Source organism: Glandiceps talaboti, chromosome 12, assembly GCF_964340395.1.
Source record: "Glandiceps talaboti chromosome 12, keGlaTala1.1, whole genome shotgun sequence".
Lineage (NCBI taxonomy): Eukaryota > Metazoa > Hemichordata > Enteropneusta > Spengelidae > Glandiceps > Glandiceps talaboti.
Window position 1 is genome coordinate 14680098 of NC_135560.1, and position 18425 is coordinate 14698522.

At 36.5% G+C, this 18425-nt stretch overlaps 2 protein-coding genes across 2 annotated transcripts in view; both read right to left on the minus strand.

Moving 5' to 3' along the window:
* The window catches only part of LOC144443383 (dolichyl-diphosphooligosaccharide--protein glycosyltransferase subunit KCP2-like), a 466884-nt gene that overhangs the window by 101270 nt on the left and 347189 nt on the right, over positions 1–18425 (minus strand). The window lies entirely within an intron of this gene.
* LOC144443576 (arrestin domain-containing protein 4-like) lies at positions 5430–9870 on the minus strand. The gene is made up of 7 exons (XM_078133113.1): positions 9753–9870; positions 9012–9152; positions 8412–8653; positions 8101–8283; positions 7262–7462; positions 5818–6037; positions 5430–5521 (listed from the first exon to the last, which is right to left on the minus strand). The coding sequence occupies exons 1-7, from the start codon at positions 9868–9870 to the stop codon at positions 5430–5432; spliced, it is 1197 nt and encodes a 398-aa protein (XP_077989239.1).

The following is an 18425-nucleotide window of genomic DNA, read 5'->3' on the forward strand; positions in this document are numbered from 1 at the left end:
AGTCGGGTACATTGGGCATTACGTAAGGTTGAACACGCATTTTGTTATCTTGAATTGGCCTTATGACTTTTATGTACATCGGGCCTTATGTTACATGCACACATACAGATACACATACACATACACACACATACATACACACACACACACATACATACATACATACATACATACATACATACATACATACATACATACATACATACATACAAATGTACACATACACACATATATACATATACATATACACATACATACACATACACATACATATACATATACATAATTATACAATTATTTTATTTGTCTTAATTAATTAATTTCCTCATCCCACATTGTGTATGTTACAACAGTGTTCGACTAACTGTATCTCTTAGCCTGTCTCAAGCTGTGCTATAACTACATACTATAGCAGCAAGTTTCTCTATTGATCACAGTGGAATCTTTCACTCCTTGGTGTTTAATTAGTATACATTTCACCAGTGGTGTTTTAAAGTCTTCAGGATAGGGACACTGTTTATATTTCAACAAGGTGAAGGTCATGTTTTCAAGAAAGGAGATTGAGGCCAAGGAGGGTAATTTTTAGCACGACAGAATCGAGGGAGCGTAATATACATTGTATCGTATGTAACAGCCCGGGCCTGATTTCCCCCGACCTTTCCCTCCTTGTGGTTACAGAACTTGAAGGCGCCCTAAACTCAAAATGAACAGCTGCAATGAGTGGGATCCTATAGACAAGCAAAGAGATCTAACGGTAGAGATAACCGTTAGCTATTTGAAGTGCCAAGTTTGTAATTAAATGAACTGACATGCATAACGAAAACAAAATGTGGAGTGAAGATTATTAGCCACAACTTAGACCATGATATTACTTTTTAGTAAAAAAAACCCTCTACATGTTTTCTTCATTCTCTTGTGTAAACGTTTGGCAATGCATCCATGTTATGAATCATGCAAACCACAGTTGACGATGACATTATGTGTATGCATCTACTATGAAAGTACTCGGTATATATAAACTGACAGTTATATGCCGAAATCATATTTTGTCATTTGTCAAAAGATCCAACATCAAGTTAGCAACTGAATGCATGCAGTGACGTATTGAAGTTGCAATGATCGTATCTGTGTTCCCACCCTGCTGCCTCTTATCACGGTAATGTCAATTCGAAGTCTACACGTTACTAACATAATGCACTCCTTAGCCATTATCTCAGCTTTCCTTCTACTGGATGTTTTTGCTAATCGTTAAATATTTCCGCCATTTAGACACTTTGCACAAATTAGTTTAAATCACTTTTAAACTACGCTCTGCTTTTGATTTCTCGATAGTTGTGGGTGTAACGAGGCAGTCCCTTTAGCCTTTGAGTGTGAATTAAACATTTCTACACAACGGGATGTCTAAAGTAAATTTTTATATTGTGCCGGGGACTCATCAATATCCGTGAGTAAACGTGAGTTCCGCTTTGGAGGTCGCCTACTTTATTCCATCCAATCAACTTTTAGAGGATTTATGTAGCGTGTAATTCAAGCGCTATAGGGTTTATAGAGTACCGACCTCATGTATCTCCTCGGGATTCGCTTACAACTCTGAAAATTAAGCAAATAACGGAAGCCTAGCTCAAAGCAGTGGTACTGAACAGATCTCATTTATATAAGCCCTGGCCTTGAACAATAATTGAAAATCGAACACATGAATAGCAACTGAGAATTTTTTTTAACAGAATACGATGCGGTTCCATGGAAAACCACTGTAGATGTGATTAAATTGTAACCCCTTAAGCTCATGAATATTCATTTATATTTAGATAGGCAATTGGGATACATCCGTAAACGTTGTCATGCTTCGACAACAGCTTTGTTGGACAGAACGCATTAGGTAACTAAAACGTTACAGTCGATAGGGTAGACTCCTAGATTTATTATTTTAGAATCCTACAAAAATACGTCGTGTTGTCGATGAACTACCAAAGCAGAGGTTGGTGCTACTTTTTTTCCGCAACTTCTTCAATTAGCCTCAATGAGATCGCTGAGGTGACAAGAATTTAGATATTCACGGCCATCATTGTGTAAAGTGAAAATAAACGTATTATGGGCAATTCGACATTACATATAAACTAAATGCACTTTAGTGTTCATTGAGGTGATCAAAACAACCCTTTGTATCGTAGTAAAATACCCTGTCACGCTTGTTTTGCCTCATGATCAATTGAAAAATATTCTTGTGTCTTTCTGATAAAGGAAAGCATGGTCAGCAATATTTGTATAGCAGGGTATTTTTATATTGGTACTTGTAAATGTCTTGCAATCTGAGAGTAAAACTTTCAAAGAAATTTCTATGGAAGCTAGTATAGGAATGAACAGGCTAATGATGTATCCATGGCAACCCAGTTTTCAACTTTAGAGAACCAGAAACAAGGGAAAAACATACGTGTAAGTTGTAGAGTACATTGGATTCTTGTTTTGTATTTTGGACAAAATCAGGCACAGCGTGTGCACGTTGATGACAGATGATAGTCTTCGAAACCAATGGGTCAAATATATAGTTGAGGGCACATAACAAATTCACATATTACGTTTCTTAGCTTTACTTTGAAAAAAAAATGTTGTTTAGATATATATGTACTTTGCGGGATTTCTGTCAATGTTAGTTCAGAGAATTATGGTGTACATACGTGATTGGCAGTTAGGATAGCATGATACTTAAATTTATTCACATTCATTTTTCTCTCATCGGGAAAAAAATGACCTTCAATCCCCTGTGGTACATACAGTAGTTCAATAATTTGCATAGTTTTTTTTCGGACGGTCTATTTCTTATGCATTTATGATAATGGAAATCGGTTTCTTCACATCTTAGATTATATATGGGAGCTATGGGAATTTCAGAGACGTTGTTAGTTGTTGATAAGAACTTAATCCTACTTGTCACTGAACGTTCAAGCTTCACCCTCCTTGAACTTTACTACCAAACTAGAGTGACTATAGAGTTTCAATAAGGCCTAACAAAAAAAACTGTGTGGTTCCGATTACGCTCACTTTTAGGTGGGGTAGGTAGATTTTTTTTTAAATATACGTTTTTTTCCATATGTGGGTGTCTGGTCACTGGTAGTTATGTATTCTGTTGTTTTCCATATGGTATCTGTGTTATTGGTTTCTTCTCATCAGATGTACAGCAATTACAGATTGGAAGAACAGATTTATATTGTCTTTTTAAGTTGATGCCAGTATCTGCATCCATTATTTCTTGCGAGACTTCAAAATTTTCGCGATTTTATTTTTTTTTCTCGAAGACGTAAAAGTTTAGGGCTGCGGGAAAAAACTATGTGGGATCGGGTATTATCGGAACCAAACAGTTTTGTTAAGCCTTATCTTGTACACAAGGTTTGCTCTTACAAATTATATACAAAACAAAATACATATACGCTGATAGCGCACAAGCATACAAAATGATACATTTTCTCTCAGTGTGAACACAAATCAACATCACTGTCGGATGAACAAAGGAAATTCAAATACAAAACTTATTTGAATCAGCAGTATTTCTTACAAAAGTAATGTTAACATAAACTGCAGTTCACGACTTAGATGACAAAATTAGTTTCAATATTTTATAGGTAATACCGTCTACTATCAATAGACAGCTCAGAAAAAGAGCCTCAGCCATCTTAATATTTTAGTAAATAATGTTGTTAAAATAATTTGTTTTCTAAATGTACCATCTTACGCGCTGCTTGAATTATTTACAGAATACATCGTCGCAAACAGAGAGAGGCTCGGAGAAAACGAAATTGGTTCGTTTAAAATTAAAAGTCTCATTTATACATTAGTAGATGTCGCTCTCGTGATATTAGGTGTTTGTATTCTGGTCGAGGGAGAAATGACACATTGCAAAGTGAGAAACAACAACATTTTTCTTCTTGGCCAACTTAAACCATGGCCGTAGAGGTCGTGCTGATGTATAAAGGAGGAATTACGTGGAATGGTTTCCACATGTGTATTTACACCATATATACATGTACAATGATCACGTGAGAAAGGCTAAGAACTCTTTAGCAACAGCTGAAATCATAGCACTAACTTTATTGTACTTTCCTAGTATAGAATAATTGTCATTGATTTACACTATCGTACGGGCGTCTTTATAGTCGCTTCTGAGTCCACATCATAATGCTACCCATTCCCATGACTCTGATTTGTCTAGTATACCGTGATTAAATCATCCACTCGTCGTGACTTTCATGTATTTGATTTTCCATAGTGAATGGATTAAAAACAAAATAAAGCATGATAAGTTTACATTCCGAGTGGATTATTTCATACACCAGACGTTGACGTCATACTGCCTCGAGACAACTAGATAGAAATGCATCAAATGTTACCACGTGTACGTGTAGTCTACAAGAATTGACAAGTACCTGACTCCAACTGTATACAGACCACAGACAATTGTCTATGATACAAATAACGTAAAACAAATAATACAATTAATTCGACCAGAAAACTTAAGTAAATACATCCTTTACAACGGATAATTATCGAATGCATAATATGTAAATAGAATTTCAGTGAAATAATAGTTCTGTGTAATACTATTCTTTTTTTTAAATTGTAGGTATTTTACAAAATCGCTGCAATGGACCCATGTCAATCTCATCCCGAAATGAACTTAGTATTCTCGCTTTACTTGGATTACACAAACTAACGAACAGACAAACAAACAAACAAACAAACAAACAAACAAACAAACAAACAAACAAACAAACAAATTAACAGAAAGACAGACTAACAGACAGACAGACAGACAAATTTAACACACTGACAATGTCAAGCATTGTTTAGAGAAAGAGACTCAATTCAGCTCATTTCCTGCATGACTGTGTTTCAAAATATATATGTAAATAAATATATGTAGATTATTCAGTTTTTCGCCAAATATATTCAACATTTCGTAAAGATATGAAATAAGAATACAATATACATATGAAAAATTCGCATCCCAAACCATAATAATAAATAGTTGTTATAATAATAGTCCGGTATGACCAGTGAGTTCCTAGTACAAATAAGTATCAGTCCTACTACAGTGATATGATACAACAAACTTTGTCAACACAGATGGACTTGAGGATGGCAATATAACTTAAGTTTGAATAAAAGGATAAATCCAAGTTTGGTGATGAGTGAAGGTAGTAAAATTAGTGTTGATAGAAGGTTGTTAAAGTGGAATTCGACATGCTGACGGAGAAAGCCAGTTACTGTACATCTTTAATGTGCGGTACTTGATATCTAGAGGTTGGCAATCTCTATGAAGTTACTAGGTATATCACAGTGTACAGCTGTATACCTCTACTTTTCAGTTTAATACAACCAGAGAAATGTTTATGCTCAACTCCTCATCTTAGTCACCAGATTCGTTCTCCGAACCATCAGCCAAGTCCGAGAGATGATTTCCCAAGAGGTGCACCAAATGACAATGACCCTGAGCTTGAGAACAGATCATCATACGATGGAATTGGAGCTGAAACGAATATATAATGAAAGGCAAGTTTTAAATCATATATTATATATTCCAATCCTTACACCGAGTTATATATATATATATATATATATATATATATATATATATATATATATATATATATATATATATATATATATATATATATATATATATATGTATATATATCAAAGTTTGTGTTTTCATGAGTAAGTAGGAGTATTATAAAAATGTTTTGGTATTGTTTAAAAATCTGCATTTTACAGAACTTATACCATATACATGTAATGTTGAACTACAAATGTACAGTTACTCACGCAAGTACTGTTCATGTGTTGTGTCGTTTTCGGAATGCTCTGTATAGGGTGGCGGAAGGGCGGGAACTATGTTTTGGATATCATCAACATCATCTTCTAGTGACAGTGACAGATCGGACTGAGTACTTTGTTGGACAAGACGAGTTATTGGTACTGTACCAACTACGACTGAAAAACTAACATCCAAACTCCGAGACTCCCCTTTGACCAAAGCCCGAAGCTGTGGAGAGAATTGGTATTGGTAATTCAATAATTTCAAACAAACATGTTAGAAAAGAAATTACTGTAACAGTATACTTATACTATTCAGCCATTTCAAGCAATTGATGGCAGTACCATCTGGTATTAATAAAACCTTTCCTTAATGTTACATTCTGACCCCTGGGAATACTCATGATGGCGACTGTCTATTAGAGAGCCTTCAGCAATTAAAGAGGGATGGGAATTAGGAGAGGGGGTCATATTTTACGAGGGCCGCAGTTAAGAAAATGGATTTAAAGGGAAGGTCGCATTTTACCTTTTTTACTCATTGCATTATCAAACTTTGTATTTGTTCATTTATTTGTAATGTTTGGCATCCAACCGCTGCCACTAGTGTCACATATGCCACAACTGCCAAATTCCACCACTGCCACCATTGCATCAGAACATATCAGTCAAATCGCTGCTGACAATGGGAATCAATAATATTGTTGGTTGTGGTGTGAGGGAAAAGTCAGCTGGTCTCACAGGGATGATATTTATAGTATGGCTCCGTGTAAGTTCATTGCATTTAATATAACACCTTTTGATCATATTACCTGAGGCGAAACTGGTGAGAATACATAATATAATGAAAGGGGGAGAGTGTGGTAAGATAATGGGGATAATATACTAGTAATATGGTGGAGTCAGGGGTGTTCACCTAGGTCCAGACTATGTCTCTTGGAGTTCTGGCTTACAGCTAGATCTGACAATGAGGTCCAAACACAGATAATGCAGTGCCTTCACCATCATACAAATTCACGACCACATAGTAGTGATGTGAAACAACCAATATATTTAAATTATCAATGGGGTGGCAGCAATGGAATGTAGTCATTATTTGAACAGGGAAGGGCCTCTTTTAGAGACAGAAAGGACATTGAGGTATGGCTTCGTTTTAGAAAACGGAGAGTAATACTTTTCACAGACAGGGCTTGATTTCTTCCTAGTCTCCCTATTGCAATTACTGATGTACAGTTATGTACTATACTGTAAATGCAGTCGTTGGTGGCACTATACTTTACTACCCACAACTATGTTGTATAGTTCAACACTTACCTGTAGATACAATAGCACATATCATTCTGGGCCAAGGTGCGCCAGAATAATTCGTTTCTCATAATTATCAGAGGTTATTAAATGTATAAGCTTTGGTTTCAATCTTCCCCTTTCTTTTTTAATAAACAAGAAAATTATTCACCTTGACAAAATATTGTATATCAATAAATGGACATCCTTCTAATCCTGTGGGTGGTACGGGTGGTACAGTCAACGTCTTACCATTCCATCTAAGTCGTTCGTTTGCTTTGCAACCTGGTGAATTTAACCCCTTTGCAGTTTGTACTGTTCTTCTCTTTTTCGTTCTCCCCGACCCTCCTCTCTTGGCCTGGTACATGACTTCCTGGAAACATATAACCATGTAGCATATATATAAAACCAGGTTTTTGAATTTCGGGCATTGTGGATTTAGTTTATGTTTTGTTCTTGTGAAAAGAAGCAAATATCTACCAAGTTACCGTGTGAATTGTGATGCTTTGTTTTTGGAGTATTTCGTGGTGTTTCATCCATTTATAGCAAGGATCACTTATAAACATACTAGTTCTCGTATGTGGAGGCCGTCTCTCTGTATGAATCTAGGCTAGGATACGCAGCGAGATCAATAGTTAAATAACAACAATTACAACAACAACAACAACAACAACAACAATAATAATAATAATAATAATAATAATAATAATAATAACAACAACAACATTATAAACAAGCTTTTCGACAACATGTGAATATTCAGCTAACGATAGCCATCACATATTAATAGATGGTCATATTACAGTGAAAATTCTTCCATTTCTTAGTTTGATGACATTTTTTAAAGAAATGTTTGTATTTAGGGTTACAAAACAGATTCCTTTAAAGGATTAGATCTAAAATGGCTCAATCCTCAAACTAAAAGATATTAATTTTTTTTAATCCTACATTGAAGTATTGATCTCGCCCCTAAGTTCTAGACTATTGGTCTGTCGTTTTGAGATGTCCTACCTGTACTAGCGTAGCTTTGACACAGGTGACCTTCCTGTTTGTGTTGTTTTCTAGGTCTAAATTGATAGCGATGCGATCACCCGGGGTATACCCACGACGATTTATACTGGCTGTCATTGCCACACGACCTGAACGCACAAAACAACAGCTCACTTGTTTGACCAGCTCTGTTTCCATGGGAACCTGTGGAAATGTAAAATAATGCATGTTTCACTTTTATTTCCTGTAATATAACCATACTTTTAGATCATTTGAAGTAATTGTAAACTTGATGAAATAAACAAACCGTCTTTACAGAGACATTACAATACCTGCACATCTGTAATAGTGTTGAGATCCACAGGTAGGCCCAAGATTGTGAAACCATTTCTCGTGTCGATATCTGTCGCCCGAGGGCGCTGCAAAACACAACTGGCAAAGTATCTAACGTACCCATAGTCGCCTTCAAAAGAACATGGAAGATCATTTGGTGGAAGTCGAAGTTGAAATGGAAACTTATGTTCCCCCGCCACTAAATACTTTTGTTCTGTATCGTTATGTTCCGATCCCTTACCTGAAAGAAATAGAAAATAAAAAGAATTATATACGAGTTGAATTAAGTCTCCTTAATGTAAGTTAAGGTATTTGAAATGTTTCAACGTCTCTTTGTCGCGATGGACAAGTGCTGTCGTCTCAAATTTCTGAAAAGAAACAAAAGATTCCTGACATATTTTTCGATTCTTGACAGTCATTTTAATGGAAACTTGCAAGCCATTCGGTACTTGGTGAAATCAATTCTAGAATAAATATGGATTTGTAATGTTGTCATTTCAGTGTAAGGAATATAATCAAGTACCATACTAACAGAAGGGGAAAAAGAGAGAAAATGGTGTGCTAGCTACTACGGCTGATGATGATAAGTGACCTCTTACCTTTTCCCCACATGTTGACTCTTTCTTCGAGTACACATTTTTCATTGTAATGTTTAACGAGGTTTGAGAATCCCAGACGTATTGGTATTGCCTGGTCCATCCATTCTGTGTATGCCTTACCTCTAAAACGCATGTAGACAGCTGTGATATAATGAAAACAAGGTAAGTGCCTTATTCCTGTCAGTTAGACAATTGATGTATGTGTGTGTGTGTGCGTGTGTGTGTGTATGTGTGTGTGTGTGTGTGTGCGCGCGCGCGTGTGTGTTTATGTATGTATATATGTATGTATGTATGTATGTATGTATGTGTGTGTGTATGTATGTATGTATTTATGTATGTATGTATGTATGTATGTATGTATGTATGTATGTATGTATGTATGTATGTATGTATGTATGTATGTATATGTATGTATGTATGTATGTATGTATGTATGTATGTATGTATGTATGTATGTATGTATGTATGTATGCCATGTAGGTGGGTGGGTGGGTTAGTCAGTGCGTGGGTGCGTGCGAGTGAGTACCAGTAATGCCTCTCGTAAAGGTTTTAAAACGATCAGTTGTCGTATCCGTAACAAATATGTCTACCAAATTTTGTTACGATTATGATTATCACTACTTTTACAATGAATACAGTTTTGAGCACGAGTCCTTGCAAGACGTCATCATGACATGGTTATTGATACATATGGTGATGAACACGTTATTAGAAAATTGTGATCTATAATGTTACCCTTACCTTTACATTTAATGTTTTCATTGAGGTGCAGCAGCACGTGTCCTGACACAACATCACCAAGTTGATAAACAACTTTGTCTTCGTCAAATCTGATGGCGAATTTCTTAATGATTCCCATACCTGGACTTGACTGTCGGTAAATTCAACTGTTACACTGAAATGGTGAGACCGACTTACACCTAAAAGTAGACTCTGGAAATGACCGAGGTACAAGAAATTAGAGGGCACGACAGAGTGGTCAAACCAACTGTGTTTAGTCCAGACCGATCGATGTTATGTTCGGGCTTCGGCACGTCTCTTATAAACAAGGCCTGGACTGTCAAAGGGTGCAAAGTTCTTGTACCTTGATAAGGAAAGACCAATGACGTCACTGATTATTTGGAAATTTGATATATCGGCTTTACAGGAAACGGATTAGAGAAATGCGAGCCAAACGTATAGTGTAGTATATGACACGATTGGTTATCTGTGGATGATCTCAAACCGGATCAACCGAAAACATTGATATTGTAGCATCCGTCATTGTTTGATGATTTTTCATAACGTGCAAGACAGATACCTATGGCGGTGAATAACAGGTTTATATGTGAACTATTAATTAGGTCTATGATAAAGTCAACAATCGATTACATATAAAACATCAGTAGATAATTTACAGTTAACGAACGAACGAACGAAGGCTGTCGGATGGAGTAAGCATACTACATACAACGAGGTGCCGTTGCTATTTTACATTAAATTTAGATACATACACGTGCATACGTATGTGCGTGCGTGCGTGCGTGCGTGCGTACGTACGTACGTACGTACATACATACATACATACATACATACATACATACATAAATACGTCCAGACACACACATAGACAGACATACAGGCAGACTGACAGGCAGACAGACAGACACTGACGCTGTCACAGACGCAAACACAAACACACACACACACACACACACACACACAATACAACCTTGTATTATAGTAGAAATTTGTGTGATTATATCAATATGTGGTAAATGTTTAAAAAAACGACTTGAGTCTTAATTAGAATTACTACTACAGGAACTATGACTAATATTCAAGGTTTTGAAAGGGGAAATCCCAGATATATGTACGCAGAAATCTAACGGATCACGCCGTGTTGAGATATGGAAACACTAATACTGATAAGTTAGATGGTATGTGATAGGAACTCAGACGGGTTGGCTGATATTATTCATCCCCCGTTGTTGACATTTACTATTACGATACTCTTGGTCTCGCCGCCATGCGTTCTTTTATCCTAATTTGATGCATAATATAATATATGTGATTTAATTAATAATCATCTATATATAATTCTTAGAAACTATAGTCTTATACAATTAACTATATATTTGCTCCAAAGAATGTATACTGAGTCGAGTGTACAATAAGAGATACATATAATATCATTTCCGACATATCATTGTCTTGCAATGTATAGTATAAGGAATGCTGATACATGTAATATATATAATTCTGTGTTGCTTTCAAAGGGTTTTATGCCATGGCGCCTACCTCGTAAAAACGAGAGTTTCTCGGAAATCCTACTTGCCAAGTAACACTAGTTCTATTATCGAAGTCTAGAGCCAGGTACAGTCAAAGCGTCGATATTATTATATAAGTTTGGCCCATGCCCACTGACACACTGGCCGTTTTCTGCTCCCAATGACAAAAAAGAACAAAATCCCCTCTCACTGCTAAACCGTGTAATAAATTAGTTGGCTGCACTTGTGTAGTCGTCATACATGTACATCATCAGCGCGTCGCCTCCGACGTCGACGAATGGATCAAACACTTGCGCCCTCTACGGCAGATTGTTATTCCAGAATTGAGATATGGAATAATAGAACACAGTTTTTTTGTACACACTGGACTCGTGCATATATCATCATTGACAGATGAGAGAGAAACCCCTCGTTTTATCTTGGAGGTAACAGAACCAGTATTCTTGAAACTTTAACCAATCGTCTGGCAGTTCACAAAATGTACGTGCATTAGTAGATGTTCGCGTTGATAAAGGTAACAGATGTAAGATTCGCGTCTCCAGTAGAAACAAAACTAAGTTCCTGACGCATGATGTCTATGTTGGTGAACGTATACTCTATTTAGTGAACATGGAAAAGTTACGAAACTACTGTATTAAGTTTGAAGGCAATAGAGAAGTGTACAATCCTGGCGATTCTATCGTTGGACACGTTTTGATTGAACTATCTCAACCGTTACAATGCAAAGGTAAGGAGTATTTTGATTTAGTATCTGAATCTTTACAATGCAGCTAGAGGTAATAGGGAGTATTGTGATTTAAGTATCTGAACATTTACAATGCAGAGGTAAGGAGTATTGTGCACTTGTACCATAAAACATACTTTAAAAATCCAATTAATAGTCGAAGAACTAACAATTCGTTGTCTTTGCTTTACCAGAGTAATTATGACGGTTGTGAATATTTAAAAAAAATAAGAGTTCAAATACTCAGGACATGGGTTGTTTAGGCAACTTGCGACTCTTTTTTTTCTGAAATCTTTCTTTAATTAGATATTTAGTACTTACTCATACATATTTACGTGTTTTCAGGTATTCGTGTCCAGTTTCAAGGACGAGGAAAGGTTTCTTTTTCTCAAGTAGAATGGTCAGAGGAATACAGCTATGACAGACTTGTGGAATATAAATCACAAACGGTATATTTTGATGAATGTGTGAACAGATGGGCTAACGGTAAATTGTAATAAGTATTACATGTTCTTCCTTTTCATAAATGACAAACTTGTATGATTATGCAGTGTATGTGTGCGCATGCGCATGCTGTATATATGTATGTATGCATGCATGTATGTATGTATGTATGTATGTATGTATGTATATTGTATGTATGTATGTATGTATGTATGTATGTGTGTGTGTACGTGCGTGCGTGCGTGCGTATTGGGTGTGTGTGTGTGTATGTATGTGTGTGTGTGTTTGCGTGTGTGTGTGTGTGTGTGTGTGTGTGTGTGTGTGTACATGTGTGTGTGTGTGTGTGGCGTTTTCCCTTTCAAAACCTTGAATATTAGTCATAGTTCCTGTAGTAGTAACTCTAAGTATTACATGTTCTTCCTTTTCATAAATGACAAACTTATATGATTATGCAGTGTATGTGTGCGCATGCGCATGCTGTATATATGTATGTATGTATGTATGTATGCATGCATGTATGTATGTATGTATGTATGTATGTATGTATATTGTATGTATGTATGTATGTATGTATGTGTGTGTGTACGTGCGTGCGTGCGTGCGTATTGGGTGTGTGTGTGTGTATGTATGTGTGTGTGTGTGTGTTTGCGTGTGTGTGTGTGTGTGTGTGTGTGTGTGTGGCGTGTGCGCGCGCGTGCGTAAACTATTGTTTTTAAACACAGCATAACATATTGGTAGTGCAAAGACTGTGTTGTCCATTGGTGAGAATTGGGTTAGCGCACGTAATTTGAAATACCAATTTGGTTTTGGGCTCAAAATAACAATAATAACTTTTTTTTCCGGGCAACATCTGATTACAAAGAAATTCTAATGAAGATGCATAAAATATAAACACATAATCATGTCACAAAATAAGTAGCTATTTTTTCAATATGAGGATGGGTTGAAAACTGTCTTATAGTCTTGACACTCACCAAAGATCACGTTGCAGGGATGGTGGAATCAAGATCAAGGGTTCTGACGACAAGGAAAACTATTAAAATGCCCCTGACTTAATTTTGTTTCCTTTTTCACCATTATGAATTGACGTCAATATTCGAGATTTCCGATCCTGACTTAAAACTTTGAGTGTAAAGAATACTTCATCGTGTTTCTTTCCAGAGGTTTCGGACAAACGTGATGGGAGGCTAACTCTCCATGCTGGGATCCATCAGATCCCGTTCTCGTTTCGACTTCCTGCTAGCCTTCCCTGTTCATTTGAAGGAAGAGATTATGGCAATGTTCGTTACATAATCGAATCAGACATTGACATTCCATGGGATGAGTTTAGTCATTACACTGAACGAGCATTCACGGTGACTGGAGTTCCTGTAGATTTGAACAAGATTCAAAATGCAATGGTAAGATATGTATGTAGATGAATATCCTTTTGTCAGGTTGTTTCACCAAAGATATATGAGTTGTGGAAGGGTAAATACCCATTTGTTTTCTGTAAGTTGAGGAAAGGAGAGCGAACAATCATATGACGGAACAATCCAAAGGTACGGATGACATATCCTTACCTGAAATAAACGACATTCTAATGTTCAAATGCAAAAGTGAAGTATATCGCATGCACTAAATGTAATTAATGTTGTCTTCATATATTTACTTTCCTAATCTAAAAGATAAATGTAACAGGATACAAAACGCATGACTACAAAGTAGTTAGGGGTTGTGTTTTCTACCCAACTCGTTTCGTTCGTCTTGGTGAATCACAACTCACAAGGACAATTCTTTATCAACAGAAAACTCAACAAAATGAAGACGTGACAACTGTGTGTTGCCTTTGCTGTGCATCTGGACCAATCACCATGGTTGTAACAACTGATAGGAAAGGTTATGTCCCAGGTGACAATATTTTAGTTGGTATGGACATTTACAATAATAGCTCAAGGAACGTATCTTATACTGATGCAGCTCTTATACAGGTATAATATGTACATTCTGAAGTACAACATCTACCAACACATTGACTATATAGCTAGTGAATGCACTCTAACACTGGAATAGTTGACATTTTTATGATCATGAACAGTGTAGATGAAATCTCCTATAGATATGAGCGATCTGTAAATCATCAAACACATATACATAACCTGTCTATTATACACATTGACTGGCTATGAGTGCACTTCGGATTTTGTTCGGCAACCCTCGGAGAACAAACCCAGGGTCTTATTACAAAACTATAGAGAAAATAGAACGCAACTGGTACCCCCATATGCAAATTGAGGTCACTATGGATCAATAGTCCATACCACGTGATACGATCTAATCCAATCACTGAAGGCTGTATGAGCACGATGTGTTATAAAACATGTTAATTGCAGAACTGTGTCCTCTGAATGCAATTATTAATTATGGTTAAATATTTTGCTATCGCGTCGAAGATATGGTTTCTTTTATATTTGAGCAATCTTATTTATTTATTTTTTTTTCTTTTTGAAAAAAAAAAAATTTTCTCTAGCATTGCACATTCACTGCACTCAGAGAAGGTTCTGGCGCGAGGCTCAATCGTACAACTACGAAGGAAGTTTCAGTTATCAAATATTTTGGTTGTAAATCCAACGATAAGCTCAGTTGGAGATCACAGCCGTTACCAATACCAGCGATACCGGCCACTGGTCTTAAGGGGTTTAGATACATCGACATTGAATACTATGTAAAGGTGAGTGTTCATTATATTATATATATATAGCGTGACATCAATAGATAATTCCTCAATACTTGTCGAGGGAACTATGAGTGACATAAAGGGCCTTGAAACACAACTCTGGTTTAATTAATATTTTCCGGCTTAATAAATGAAATTATTGGAGATAATATAATTATGCTTAAGCAGGCTTAATTAAAGAAAATGAGAATGACTTTGAATGCTAACACTGCACAACCAATGATGTAGATGGGAATTGTCGGAAATATAATAACCAGTAAATGAATCCAAATTACGTAAAGGAATTTCACCGAAGACGTCTCATGAACGATGTTGCAATTGCAGCTGTTGCATTTTCAATTCATTTTCAACATTTGACTGTTTCACTATATGATATCCTTCAATTTTTTATTGTGTTTCAGTTTACAGCCTGTATAGCCAGATCATCTGATTTAGAAGTTACAATTCCGGTCACGATTGGTACCATACCTTTCGTACAGGTTTACAGTCTCAACTCTAACACGCTTCCCGTGCAATTGCGTAAGTATTAAAAGTGTTTATATCAACGACGATTCAGTTCATCATATTACTTCCGCCCCCACCGGCCTTCTCTGAGAATGATAAGGTCGATGAGGGCGCCACAACATGAGCTATCCTAATACAAATGATTCCATTCACCTTCTCAAGATTAGAAAAATTAATGTCAAAAACTTACAACTTAACCCCCCCCCGCACCCCCACCCCGAAGAGCTAACTTTGAACTGACGACGGATCAATGAAATGTACGTGTATTTCTTTCAGTCAATGTAAAGCAGGGTGTCTCTCAAAATGCTAATTTTCTGTTGATGTTATTTCTTACTGCAGCCCCTCCACCATTCTACGAGGCAATCTACTCAGGTGAGACGTCTATCAAAGATGACGATGACAATGAACACATGTTTGGAGAGCTGAATTTTACTCCAAAATATGCATTTTACGATTGGATCCCATAGTGCTAATTTTTGCTGCAAAGTTCGACCTTCTCACTGATTAACATGTCAAAATATTTCCTAGTAAAAAACCAATTACCACTCTCTTGGTTGGTTGACCCTTTCTCCAGCCTTCGACTTACATTCGATGAACTTTCAATGAAATTACGGGATGCAATATGATATTATGCAATACAATACAATACAATACAATACAATACAATGCAATGAAATGCAATGCAATGCAATGCAATGCAATGCAATGCAATACAATACAATACAATACAATACAATACAATACAATACAATCCAATACAATACAGCACATTACAATACAATACAGCACAATGCAATGTATTGCAGTGCAATATCATACAAGGCAAAGCAATATGTAATGCGATGTAATGTAGACCAATACTATGTTATGTTATGGTATTTAATACAATGTAAGTTATGCATTGCAATATCATTTAAATCCAATGTAATAAATGTATTGTAACCCAATGCAATGAGTTGCAATGAAATACAATAGTGAAGTCAGTGCTTCAATTATGCCAGTGTTTTAAGGGATTACTTATTTGTGCAACCTGAAAGATCGAGTAGCGAGTGTTGTTCGGAGTCCCCCATTAAACCACGACCACCACCACCACCACCACCACCACCACCACCACCAAAACCATCCCACCACCACCACCACCACCACGTTTATTTTCTCCAAAATCTATAATATCACAACAATTGAATTCATTTGAGTTCATAGAGATTTACGGTAGAATTAATTATTAAGCAAGAAAGTATAGTTGATAATATTGCATGCACAACCAATCAACTATATCAAGACCAAAAATAACATTCAGTCCAATTTCCTCTGCTCTGCTTTCCAGACTGAAATAGTCTCAATTTAGGTAACACGATATTCAAAAGATATACATAAAGTAGACGAGTTGATAAAGTGACAGTGCCAGTCGCTAATCAGTCACTTCATTTGACGTAGTCACATCAACCACTTTAAGGAGATTATTCAGCTAAGTAAAGACTACACTGGTTATTAACACCAAAGTCTACATAACTCACAATGCTGCACTAATCACTACGTGACAGGTAGTATTTCAATCCACGGTGCCAAGAAACTAGGTCTCAATTTTCTTTCTCATTTGAGGGAAGTTATTTTATCATAATTATACCTTTCAGTTTTCCCCTCATCAAAGTTAGGTTGTTCAATTTTGTTGTGGTTGGGTATTATGATGGTTATTGATTCGTTGACTGTATGGGGAAATAAAGACGAGGTAGACATGACTGGATTATTACAAGGGAAATGTAGCGCGATTTTTTAGCTAGGAAATCCAGCGTTACTTCAGAATTCAGGATTCATATAATCAGTAATGAGGGAGGAGAAAGGAGCCAGGCAATGAGGCAGGCAGGCGGGCAGGCAGGCAGGCAGGCAGGCAGGCAGGCAGGCAGCCAGCCAGACAGACAGACAGACAGACAGACAGACGGAGAGAGAGTCTAACAGACAGACAGACAGACATACATACAGACAGACAAAGGAGGCTGATAGTCATACACACATACATACATACATACATACATACAGACAGACAGACAGACAGACAGACAGACAGACTGACAGAATGAAGAATGATAGAGGCAGAGAGACAATAGAACAGAAATAGACTATTTTTACACATGCATCACGTTTTTTCCTTGTCACCTTTGGTGTCTATAGTTGTATTTCTGTCTTCCAAGTCTGTGAGCTCGCCGCCTCAAAACTAGGCTAGAACGGTTATTATTATTATATTCAATCATGGAAGCGAGAGAGGTCATGAGAGGGTACGGGTAATGGTAAAAGACAAACAGGGCGCTTTTATAATAGTAAGTGCATCTACACTATATAGGAACAGCTTGAACAATTGTGTTGAATTGAACGCGTTGTTACAAATTTAAAATAATAGTTCTAGTCATATTGAAACTCCTCCTCCATGATCATTTCCTTTCCCTTTTTATTTTTTTTTCTGTGATGAATTTCCATAATTTCTTTATAAGGCAATATATATGTTACACCCAATCCGTGAAACTGCCCAATTCATGAAATGTGCAATGTAACTTTGCCCAGTTCATGAAATGGTCTACCTTAATTATGCAAATGAGAGTATAGATTACGATCTACAAGGGCGAAATTAAATTTTTGGGGCAAGAGTTTTGAACTGGGGTGTTAATTATCGAACTCTATAAAAACACAAGTTACACTGAATTATTATAAAATAAGAATTGTTAAGTGATGAGTTTGTAATTACATGATAATAACGTTGTTTG